We start from the raw sequence: 12,452 nt of genomic DNA, 5'->3' as shown, positions 1-12,452 counted from the left end.
GTGATTATTTACCATTATAGAAGGCTATGCCAATGCAGATTGCAAGAAAGCAAGCACTGAGCGCGGCAAAATAAGTTGATAAGAGTTAGTTGATAAGGCGTTATTCTATCTCGTTAAGTTAATATTTATTATTTTTATGTATCTTTATATTTTATAAAGGTATAGTTTTTAAAAAATATTACCCCGATGGAAAGGAAAGAATGGGGCCATGAAGGAGTCGGAAAAATAACTTTTAAAACCCGTAATTTGTAATGGATCTACTTTAACACCATTCTTTTGAGATGGTAAACAAATATATTTCCAATTTTTCGACAAAATGTTTCAGTTTGACAATTTTTTTTACATTACAGAGGAGGAGCTGTGCTCCTAGTCAGATCGCCAAAAGAACATTACTTAAAGATGATCTTGACAGCCCGAGCCCCAAGAGGAGGCCTTTGTCTGTTAGAAACCCAAATGGAAATGGTGCCGAGTGTCGAAAAAGAGCTGACAGTGAGTCCAGCGTCACCATATCGGCTCATGTGAGTTCAATTTATTGACAAATTGTGCAATGAACATGGTATCCATATGAAATATGACTTAATAAATTAAAAGTAGATTTTCTCAAAGACCTGTTTCTTTTTTTAATTTGGTAATAGATACTTTGTTACCTGATAATACGGCGTGTGTAAAGTGAATATGCAAACTGCTAATCTTTTACTGAATTGGCACTGGGTGAATTATTGGGTCCGCATTCACTCGTGGGCTTGTCAAACACATTTTGCCATGAAAGGAATCCCTTCTTCAAATAGAGGACATTGTTCCTCACAGAAGATGGCACAATGCCCTAAAATTATTTGAGCAGTTCAACCAACCCGCACTTGAAGATGGACCCAATAAGTGACAAGTGCTGGTTCAGAATGAGTTCACTGACTTGCAGATCAACACTCAGCATCAACTATTAATCTGTATTTAGGCCATATTTGATCATACTTTTTAAAATTAGTAATTATTTTATTTGTATTTTTAACGAGGGATGTCAGCAGCATAGCCTCTCAACCCATAGGATTCTGGTATTTATGGAAAAAAAAACTACTTGGCTTTCACAGCCTCAACCACCAGTTCTCCACCTTCACAAGCCTGAAGCCTCCAAATCATTTTTCCTTTTTCTTTCGAACAAGTCTTGGTCTGTTCTCTCCAGGGTCTCCATTCCAGTTCGAAAATTTGGGACTTCTCGTCTCATCTACCCTGAGCACAAGTCCCAGCCACTGGAAGCCTACATTTCTTAATAAAAGCCACAATATCTGACTTGGCAAAGAGTTCAGCTATATCTGGGTTTATTTTGATCCTAAAGCACTCTTGCATAGGTGTGAAAATCCTTCTTAAGACTTTTTTTTTACGGACAGTAGGCTTGAATTGCATTTTATTGGACTACATCCAGAGCAAATAAATATAATCAAGTTAATTGATGTTATTTAATTAAATTTTTCTTTCTGTACCACAAGAGAGTAATTTACAATCAATTAAAATGATAAATAATAGTTGGAGATTGTATTTATTAAAAAAACATTTGAAAAAGTTTTTTTGCAATTACCTAAAATACCTTTAAAAATAGTACATTGATAAGTAAGTATCTTACCATTGAAAATAGTTAAATTCCTATGTGTTATTAAAATTATCCTGGCAAATTAGATCACAAATTGTTAGCACATGAGAAACAGCAAAAAATAAAAATTTATGGCCATTATTATATGTTATAATTATATATATGGACTAGGAGTTAAACTCACCCTGTAAATTGTTCATTTGACTATTATTTACCGAACATTTTGGCAACAGTCTCAATCTCCAGGAATATTTCCTTCAGCTCAGCCTGATTTTAGGCTAATAATCATTCTGGAATAAATATTCGCAGAGATTTCTGTATACTTTTCACGTAAGGTCAGTGGCATCACAGTTAAAAATTAAAAACTACTGGATTAAATGCCAAATCATTTCCTTCAACGATAAAACCGCAAATGTGTAATTGGTAAATAATTTTAAAAATTTAAATATAATAATAAAAACTAAGAAGGTTTGGGATGTTAGGGCGTGAAATGACCTTAGCCGTTAAAACGCCCTTAAAAATTAATAATAATAAATAATATTTTCAAAATGTATGTACATTATATATAAAGTTACAAAAAAAAGTATGTTTGTAGATCCCTGCATGATGTCAAAAAACAAAGCTTGTACTAGACCGTAGGAGTGAGAAAATTGAATAGACAATTTTCCTATCTAATCAAGTTTCAAGTTTAACATGTTGACACGGTTGTCAACAATGTATTCACAACCCTTTTTTTCTTTCCCAGTTCAGGTGACAACAGGACATTGCTACTTGGCCATTGAAATTTTAAATAATTTAAATCAATTCAGCACAGGATATTAATATACACAAGAGTTAATATTATTTAATACATACAAAACTTTTATAAGAAAGGTCTGTATTAGAAATTATAAATTTACAAGTAAAACTACTATGTAAATATTAAGATAGAAAAAAAATCTACACCATGAAGACAGAATGTATTATCAATTGATATAGTTGCATGTAGGTTATTTTAGTTGTAAGTTTTTATGTACATATAAGCCATAATACATGACAGTTTTCTTCATGCCTTTTTAAAAAAGATAGTTCTTACTCACATTAAGTTGTTTTCCAACGGATTTCGAGCCCTTCGAGTAGTACTACTACTACTACTACTACTACTTTTGCAATTCATGTCGATAGAAGTGGTTGTGGAAATCCTTCAACCTGACAATGAGCTAAGGGCTCGAAATCCGGATCATTGGAAAACAATGTGAGTAAGAACTATCTTTTTTTTAAAAAGTTTTGAACACCACATTCACTCCAACATTCACTATTTCTGTTTTTTTTTTTCATGTTTTAGGAAGCATGTATCCAGAATATACTTTCAAAGCCTTTCCAAGTTCCGATCATTGGTTACACTGGAGGAATATCTGGACGTGCGCTTGGTATGAAAAAAGATGGGGTTAGAAGGCCATTACACGATCCTCTAGCTCCAAACGCTCTCATTCTCTATACTCCTCCACAAGTGTCTGCCCATGATCAACTTAAAATGGACAAGTAAATCATATTTAAGTTTGTTTAAAATCACCTAAACATCCTAGAATGCTGGCTCCGTCCGTGGAGAATCAAGATCAACGAAACCAAATCAACAAACATAATATTTACGCTAAACAAGAAAACATTCCCATCCCAATTGCGAACCATGAACGATACCTCGGACTCTACCTGGACAAACGACTTAAGCGCACAGACTGTAATATACAATTTTTCATGCTTAAACGACTACTCGACAGACGATCAAAACTCTCACTAACAAACAAAAGAAAACTTTACATTGCCCTCCTGGCCCCCATTTGGACATACGGACTTGAACTTTACGGGACTCGTAAGCGTTCCAACCTCAATCGAATCCAATCCCTTCAATCTAATCCTCAGAATCATAGTCAACGCCCCTTTCTATGTATCCAATCACACCATCCATACAGACCTAAATGTCCCTCTTGTTACCGAGCTAGCCCAATCCCGCTACAAAACGTTCCATTCCAAACTACCCCTTTCGTCAAAAATCTGTCATCCACCACATTACCTAATAATCCCAACAGAAGACTGAAGCATCGGTGGCCCCGTGACAACCTTAACACTTGACATCGGTGTTCTAGGATGGACTCCATCTCACTCATACTAACGGCTATCATCACTGGACGGTTGCTGTTCAAGCTTTCATGCTACTGTTATTATGTTTATATGTGTTTCAATTATTTGAATTTTGTTTATTATTTTCAGGGAAAACCTTTTGGTGCATGTCGTCGTCGATCCTGCCCTAAGCAATGTTTTAAGGCCACATCAAAGAGAGGTAATTATTAACACATAAAATAATATAGAACATTGACTAATTTGAACCATTCCAACAGGGTGTTAAATTTATGTATGAATGTGTAACAGGAGAAAGAATTGACAATGCATTTGGCTGTATTATGGCTGATGAAATGGGACTTGGAAAAACTTTACAGTGCATTACCTTAATGTGGACACTTTTAAGGCAGAGCCCAGAAGCTAAACCTATGATAGATAAAGCTATCATTGTAGCTCCAAGCTCGTTAGTTAAGGTATTTATTGTATTAAAGTACTTAAAGCAAATAAGTACTTGGTTTAATAATTTTTTCTCGTTCTCAACCATGTCTGAATACTTCGAAATTTCATTTATAATAGTTATTCATTGTAGTCTATAAATAGGCATTTGTATGATGCTAACTGAACTAAAATTTGTAATGAAAATGAAAATATACTTATAAGAAGAATTTGTTTTTGAACTTTACATTTTATTATATTTGTTTTCAAGAAGAATCCCCTTTTGTTTTAGTACAAAATTCTTCTAAATTTTATATATTGATTTTTTTTTTTTTTAAATTTTAATAGGTATAATTTTATATATATTTTACAGAACTGGTGTAACGAAATAAATAAATGGCTTCATGGTCGTGTTGGCACTGTCGCTATCGAAGGAGGAGGAACTAAAGTTGTTGAGAGCCAAGTGAAAAGATTCATGTCTACGCAATTAGGTCGACGGAATACTCATCCGATATTAGTAATATCTTATGAAACATTTAGAATACATTCAAAAATTCTTCATTCGTCTCCTGTCGGACTAATTTTATGTGATGAAGTAAGTTCCGGTAAATTAGTCAAGATTGTGAATATGTGTGTTGTTTAGTGACCGTTAGCCAATGATTATTTGGAGATAGTGAGATGTGGTCTGGTGTGACGTAGGTTTTAGAAAAACATTTTCTTTATCGTGCCAAAATGATTTTCTAAAACCTACGTCACACGATCTTCAAATAATCATTGTCAATATAGTACAACTTCAATTTATCTAAAGTATTTTTTTAACTTGGGGGTGAAACATTGAATGTTTTTCTAAATTGGAACAATTAAAAATAATATATAAATCATCTTTATTTCAGGGTCACAGATTAAAAAATTGTGAAAATCAAACATATTTAGCTCTGACTGGTCTTCAATGTAAGAGAAGGGTCCTTCTCTCTGGTACTCCCATTCAAAATGATTTACTTGAATATTTTAGTTTAGTCCATTTTGTAAACGAAGGAATTCTTGGAACATCACAGGTTGTAATATTATAAACCATCAATTGTACCATATATGTAAAAACAATGTAAATTTATTGTCAATCTAGGAATTTAGGAAGCTTTATGAAAACCCTATAATAAAAGGTCAGGATGCATATGCCTCAGACAAGGAAAAAGAGATAGCTAAAGAAAGACTTGCTCAACTTATAGGAATAGTTAACAAGTATGTATAAGCTTAAAAAAAAGTCCTACAACAAGTTAGAGATAAAGACGTAAATTCCATATTAAAAATTGATTATGAATACTACTTGATGTACTTCTTTCTTTAGGTGTCTAATAAGAAGAACATCAGCTCTCCTTTCACAATACTTACCTTTGAAAACTGAGCTTGTTGTTTGTGTCAAAATGACAAAAATCCAGGAAGAGCTTTATAAACATCTTCTTGCTTCTGACACAGCAAGAAAAGCACTGAAAGGTATATTTTTTAGTATCTTTTTCATATATAAAAAACTAATTTCAAAATATTTGATTTTAAACTATGACTGGTTTGTAAATTATGCTGAGAAAAAAAATTGAAAATCTATATTCTAACATCAAATTGCAAATTTGAAATTGTGCCAATATTTATTAAAAGTTAATGTTTCCAGGAAGTACTGAAAATGGGGAAAATCCAAGTAGCCTATCTGCACTGTCTGTTGTAACTTCTTTGAAACAACTGTGTAATCATCCAGATATTATTATGGAGAAAATTATTGACGGGAAAGATGGATTTCAAGGAGCCAAAAACAAATTACCAAGTGGATATGAAGCTAATTATAAAAAGTAAATTTCGTTAAGACTTAAGTACTCCTTAATATTTTTCTATAATAATTTAAAACTATAATGATGGTATTAGAATTAAATTAATACATTGGATATTTTTCTTATTTTTCATTACATTTAGATAGATAATGTAGATGTAGTTTCAGGGTATAGTATACTGCGCCCTAGCTATTGTATCCTCTGTGCTCTTTCTAAAACACATCGGTGAGTCCTATTTCATCAAGAAACTTGATTAATAGGCCCGGTTTCAATGGTTGAAGCTCTTCTATGGTCACATTATACATCCCAAACCATTTCCTCCTGCGGGCTAGTGTAGCTCCGCAGTTTTTTAGTACATGTGTTGGTGTTTCTTCTGCCTCTTTGCAGAATCTGCATGTGCCATCTTGGATTATTCCAGTTTTCTTTAGGTGTCCATTTAACTTGCAGTGTCCTGTTAGGATTCGCAGTTTGTTCCTGCTTCCCTTGACACATTCTGTAATTTCTTTCCTTCCAAAATTGGTTAGAAGATTATTGGATTATCTGTGTCCAATGAGTGAATTTCATAGTTCCCTCATTTTATTTTTGTCCTTCTGTTTGAGATATTCGTTAATAGTGTGGGTTCCGATGCCACAGAAGGGTTCGGGTCCTATCAGCGGAGTAGCAGCCCCTTTTCTTGCAAGGGTGTCCGCTTTCTCGTTGCCTTCTACTCTCATGTGTCCTGGGACCCAGCAGAGGCTGACTTTATTCCTAAATATGCGTACCTAATATGGTTTTGCAGTTCAGCATCATCCTTGAACTAATGATATTTGAGCTTAGTGCTTTGATGGCTGCTTGGCTATCTAAAATGATAGCTATGTTCTTGTTTTTGTACCCTTTACTTAGGTCATCTTTCGATTGCATGTATCTCAGCTTGGAAGATACTGGTGTATTTTCCCATGGGTTCTGAGAATTTGGTTCCAGGTCAAAATAATCCTGCCCCCGTACCTTCTTGTCTTCTAGATCCATTTGTGTACCAAAGGATGGTGCCATTCTTGAAAGAGTTGTTTCCCTCTCGTTCCCATTCTTTTTTGGTACCTAGGTTTATTCGAAAGTTTTGGTTAAATTCTAACATCCTGTTCATGTTGTCTCTTGGAGCCATGAGTGTCGGATGGTCTTTCTTATTTTGTTGCTATCTCTCCATTTTAGTTTTATTCCTGTTGGAGGTTCTATGATAATACTAATGATGGTTTTCTCTGCTGTCCTCGTTCTCATTGCTCCCGTTATGCAGATGCATGCAAGTCTCTGTATTTTTGTGAATTCTTTTCTTTTAGTTACTTGTTCTGCTTTATCAGCCCAGGCTATAGCTCCATATGTAAGTAAAGGTCTTACTATCATGGTGTGCAGCAGGGTTTCTGGTCTGCATCCCCAGTTCCTTCCTGCTATTCTTCTGCATACTATCAAAGCTCGCATGCCTGTTTCATTACATAGTCTGTTAAAAAAAAATTTAATTAAAAATAATGAGGTATGGTCTTATTTTAGGAAGGTGCTTCAAATTGAAATGTCAACTAAAATGATGGTCTTAGATTGTCTTTTAGCTCTGATAAAATCAACCACTACAGACAAAGTTGTGCTCGTTTCAAATTACACACAGACTCTAGAAATGTTTGAACGTCTGTGTGCCCTGCGTAACTACAATTATGTTCGGCTAGATGGTTCAATGACTATAAAAAAACGAGGAAAGGTCAGTACAATATTTAAAATATCAAATAAATAAAATATTACCTTATACCTCCCATAGGTTGTGGAAAAGTTTAACCAGCCAGACAGCGAACAATTTATTTTTATGCTTAGTTCAAAAGCTGGTGGATGTGGTTTGAATTTGATCGGTGCAAACAGGCTTGTGATGTTTGACCCTGATTGGAACCCGGCCAACGATGACCAGGCTATGGCGCGTGTCTGGAGAGATGGACAGAAGAAATCATGCTTCATTTATCGGCTTATTTCTGTCTGTAACTTTATTTTTACATCGATTGTTAACAGCATGTGACATTATATTAACATTACTTTCTAGACTGGGACGATTGAGGAAAAGATGTTGCAAAGACAGGCACATAAAAAAGCTCTTTCTTCGTCAGTTGTCGACTGTGAAGAAGATGTTAAATGTCATTTCAGTATGAATGAACTTAGATCTCTTTTCATGTACAATGAAAATACAATCAGCGATACACATGACAAGTATTGTTAATTATTATTATTATTATTATTATGTAAATATGAATGATATGATTAAGTTCACTAATTTCGTGGTCCGCTTGACCAATTAATTGATTAAGCTTAACATTTCTGTTTTTCTAGATTAAATTGCCCAAGATGTTTTAATGGTATCCAAGTAAGAGGTCCACCAGTAGAAAGTGATTGTACTAATGATTTCTCTTGCTGGCACCATGTTTCTGAAAAGCGTTGGGTTGTCGATCCTATTCTGAAACAATGTTGGAACACTGGCTGTTCATTTGTATTTTACCAACATTCCCATAAACAGAAACCATCCGTAAGTTGTTAAACATTTTTGCTCATTATGACAAACTTATATTAATTTCAGATGAATTACGTTGGGCTTGTGCATAAGTTTTTTCGTTTTTCCAAATTTTGTCTTTCATCCTTATAAATGAGGGGACTGCGGTAGCCGAGTGGTTAGCATGAGAGACTCTCACGCCGCGGTCGTGGGTTCGATTCCCACCGTCGCCTCTGGCCCTTTTTTCACGATAACCCCCTCAATTTGAACACACATATAAGAATTGTCACCATGGTTAATATGCTAGATCATAACGCCAAAAAAAAAAAAAATCCTTATAAATGCAATCCGTTATTACCTGCTAGCCCTGTTAGCTCTAGGGGGGGAACTATTAAAAGAAATGGTGAGGAAGGAGTAGTTGATCCCAAAAGTTAGTCTAAAATAAACTGCGACAAATGCAAATTGGGAGCAAAAATAATTAATTTAAGGCACTGCTGCAAGTTCTTTCTCAGGCATAAAGCTTTAGACTCCTGACAAAATTATGTAGAATATGTGGTGATAATGTAAATACAGTGTGAATCAACAGTGGTTCTGTCATTTTCCTAATGGAGAAAGACAAATCAAAGACCAGACTCATGGAACATCTAATTAGCTTAAAAGGTCATTTGGAAAAATGTTAAACACCCAAGGTCCATTTGCAAGGAGAATGAAACGTCAAGAGCAGCATTTGCCCTCTCGAAAGGGCCTATTCGTTTGTTTGGTGGGATATTCAATGAATAATTTATTTGTAAATGTTACCATACATTCAAACTCTTATGGCAGAGGTATACTGTGCATAGCTAGGGTATCTTTGGTCACCGTGGAAGAAAAAACATCAAGTCCTAGTGATTAGAAATAAAATTGTGTTTCACCTTGACAATGCCAGGCCTCACTCGGAGTAATATCGCTGAGTTAGACAGGCCTCACCCCCATACTCTCCAGGCCCTTGCCCCTTCTGATTTTTACTTGTTTCACTCCATTGAAATTCACTTAAAAAGGAAGGGAATTTTTGAACGAAAGCACTGAAAATAGGACTTTCAGATGTCTTTTCGTCTTAGTCGGCAGACTTTTACAAAAAGCGGATATTTCTGCTACCAGAACATTGGCAGTGTATTATAGGAAAAGAAGGAAATTAGTTTTGGATTAAAAATTAAATTAATTTATATTTTGAAAACTTAACTTTCCTTTCTGAAAACCGAAAAAAACTTATGCGCACGTGCAACAGTACTTTAAAATATTACTTTTCTTCTTTTCACCAAATATTGTGTAATTTGTTTCTAAAAGTGAATGAAAAAAGTACTTTATTAAGTAAACAAATGAAAATAATCTTTTACAACATAACTATACACAGTACAATGCACATTACGGCAATGGATTACAACCATCTGCCGGATTCTTAAAATGACATGAGCCACAAAATACTGAACTTAATCTTGTGTAAGCAGTTCGTTGAAATATTACTTAGATAGCATACAATTACAGCTAAACCCGTGTGCTCATTCATTGCCCTTGAGTTCTAACAACTTTATCATTTTTATCTCAATATTATAATTTTTATCATTTGCATTAACTATGACTTTATAACCATATTTGTACTATTATAAATTTCACATTGTTTACAAAATTACTGGAAATGGTGAATTGCCACAACACACCAACATATAAAACAGGCAAGAATAAGTAAATTAGGACATAAGAAATAATCACATTTCATGATGATTAATGATGATATCCTGTATAAAGGTGAAATTTCAGGATGCAAAAATCTCCTTGGAACATGCTGCCTTTAAAAATCTTGTATTTTAGGAGTAGTATTAACCAACAAAACTAAAATAAATAAAAAATTGCCCTTATTCGAGTTAAAATTAAATTTTTATATCAAAATAATTATTTATTTTTCAGGTGCAATGTAAGGAAGAGGTCAAAGATGATGAGGAAGAGAATAGCGATAATGATTCATCAACTTAATAATCTTGTTTTAGAAAACAAAACTATTTATAATTAAAAAAATTATTTTAAATTAGTTTTTTTTTTTTTTTAATTTTTGTGTGTGTTAATCAAAACCAAATGGAAAATAGACCATCGTATTCATTACATTATAAACCATTCAGTACCTTTTAATTGATTGTGGTACTAAAAGTTAATACTTTTCCTTGTAAATTAAAAAAAAATATATATTTTCAACATATAACAAATTTTGCTTATTCTAAATAATCGTTTTACGCAATATTAGTAATGTGCAATCATAAAAGGAGCACCTTTAACCTCAATTGAAATTATTCCTAATGAAAATGAGTACCACAGTTTTTGCAATTTTATAAATGTTTATTGTGATACATATATATTGATATTATATAGTGATAATAATGAAAAATGTTTTTTGAATAAATACATCATTTATTATTTTGCAGCTTTTGTTTAACATTGGAACATGATGTGTGTATCATAACTGCCGGGCAAGTCTGATCTACAAAAAAGCTGCTGTGATTATTATTATTATTATTATTAGTTCTCCTAAGTATAAAATTATATATTGTTTAATTTTTATAGTGTTCGTCTGTAAAATAAAAAAATGGAGTACTGATTATTTGAAGATTGTGAGATGTGGTCTTACAAATACTTTGGTTAAACCTAAAATTGCTATATTGTGTCATCATTTTATAAATTCATATTAATATCTCATATGTATTTGTATAATTTAAGCAATGTTTATAAATCCCAGGCCTGAAGGTAATCTCAATAAAGATCGAAACATTGGCATGAAAAAGTAAATGTTTTTTTTAAACTACATCACACTGGACCAGATATCACGATCTTTAAATAATCACTCTTTATTATTGAGTTATTCAGTCACTAAATATTACATAAAATAAATACTGGCCAAAATGCACTGGCAATGAATATAATAAACAAGACTAAAGTCTGATCTTGGTGATTTTCTGGCTTCCCAGAGTTAAACATTTCACATTCACACCCAACCCTGGATGTAAAAAGAAAAAAAATGACAAAGAAAAGTAAAAAAGGAAGAGTAATGATTACATTTGTTTAAAAATAGATTATGTAACTTAAGTAAAAATTCAAATATATATAGAAAAACAATATAAAGTCTATGATTATTCGGAATTCGTGAGTTGGGGTCTAGTGTGACGTAGGTTTCAGAAAAACATTTTCTTTATCGTGCCAATGTTTCGATCTTTATTGAGCCCTGAAGATGATCTCAATAAAGATCGAAACGTTGGCACGATAAAGAAAATGTTTTTCTGAAACCTACGTCACACCAGACCCCAACTCACGATTTCCGAATAATTATAAAATAGAATAATTTGTTGGATTCATGAGGACTGGTCAAGAATGAGATAGTTTAGAAAAACACATTTTACATTTTTTTGGCGGTTTTGACCTTTATTCGGCTCATCTTCAAGGCATAAAATGTGTTGCTATTCTTGTGGTGTTATATTGGTGTTGTGTGAAATTTTTGTGACACCACAACAATAGCCCCACACTTTATGCTAATAATGTTTAAAAATAGATTATGTAACTTAACTAAGTAAAAATGCAAATATATATAGAAAAACAATACAAAATAGAATAATTTGTTGGATTCGTCAGGAATGGTCAAGAATGAGGTAGTTCAGAAAAGCACCTTTTGCATTTTTTTGACAACGATTCTACCTGGTCATCTTCAAGGCATAAAATGTGTTGCTATTCTTGTGGTGTCTTATTGGTGTTGTGTGAAATTGTGACACCACAACAATAGCACCACAGTCTATGCCTTGAAGATGACCTGAATAAATGTCGAAACAATGCAAAAAAAATGAAAAAGGTGTTTTTCTGTCACATTCTTGACCGCTCCTTACGAATCCAACAAATTTTTAAACAACCAGTCACTAAAAATCACACAAAATTGAATGCAAGTCGATTTTGATGAATGAAAAGTCAAAAATTTAATTATCATGTTTTTGACTGTTATGTTGTACTTGAATTATGATTG

The 12,452-nt window shown here is 33.2% G+C and overlaps 1 protein-coding gene across 1 annotated transcript; it reads left to right on the top strand.

Moving 5' to 3' along the window:
• The first annotated feature begins 59 nt into the window (after positions 1 to 59).
• Positions 60 to 10,484, top strand: LOC106665223 (DNA repair and recombination protein RAD54-like). Its single transcript, XM_014391492.2, has 15 exons — positions 60 to 284; positions 351 to 518; positions 2,907 to 3,103; positions 3,830 to 3,899; positions 3,958 to 4,152; positions 4,488 to 4,709; positions 5,008 to 5,169; positions 5,238 to 5,353; positions 5,460 to 5,605; positions 5,778 to 5,952; positions 7,450 to 7,651; positions 7,709 to 7,915; positions 7,982 to 8,145; positions 8,266 to 8,458; positions 10,364 to 10,484. The coding sequence occupies exons 1-15, from the start codon at positions 282 to 284 to the stop codon at positions 10,427 to 10,429; spliced, it is 2,286 nt and encodes a 761-aa protein (XP_014246978.1). The 5' UTR covers positions 60 to 281; the 3' UTR covers positions 10,430 to 10,484.
• The last annotated feature ends 1,968 nt before the right edge of the window (positions 10,485 to 12,452 follow it).

The sequence above is a fragment of the Cimex lectularius genome, unplaced genomic scaffold (genome assembly GCF_000648675.2).
Source record: "Cimex lectularius strain Harlan isolate CLEC.00 unplaced genomic scaffold, Clec_2.1 scaffold22, whole genome shotgun sequence".
NCBI classification, from domain to species: Eukaryota; Metazoa; Arthropoda; class Insecta; order Hemiptera; family Cimicidae; genus Cimex; species Cimex lectularius.
Note: the sequence above shows the minus strand (reverse complement) of the source record. Positions and strands in the feature narration are given on the sequence as shown.

Bases quoted from the DNA above. Each gene is read 5' to 3' on its own strand.
- LOC106665223 (XM_014391492.2), top strand. The intron at 3,104-3,829 runs GTAAATCATATT...TATTATTTTCAG, and splicing joins GATCAACTTAAAATGGACAA to GGAAAACCTTTTGGTGCATG. The intron at 5,953-7,449 runs GTAAATTTCGTT...GTCTTATTTTAG, and splicing joins TATGAAGCTAATTATAAAAA to GAAGGTGCTTCAAATTGAAA.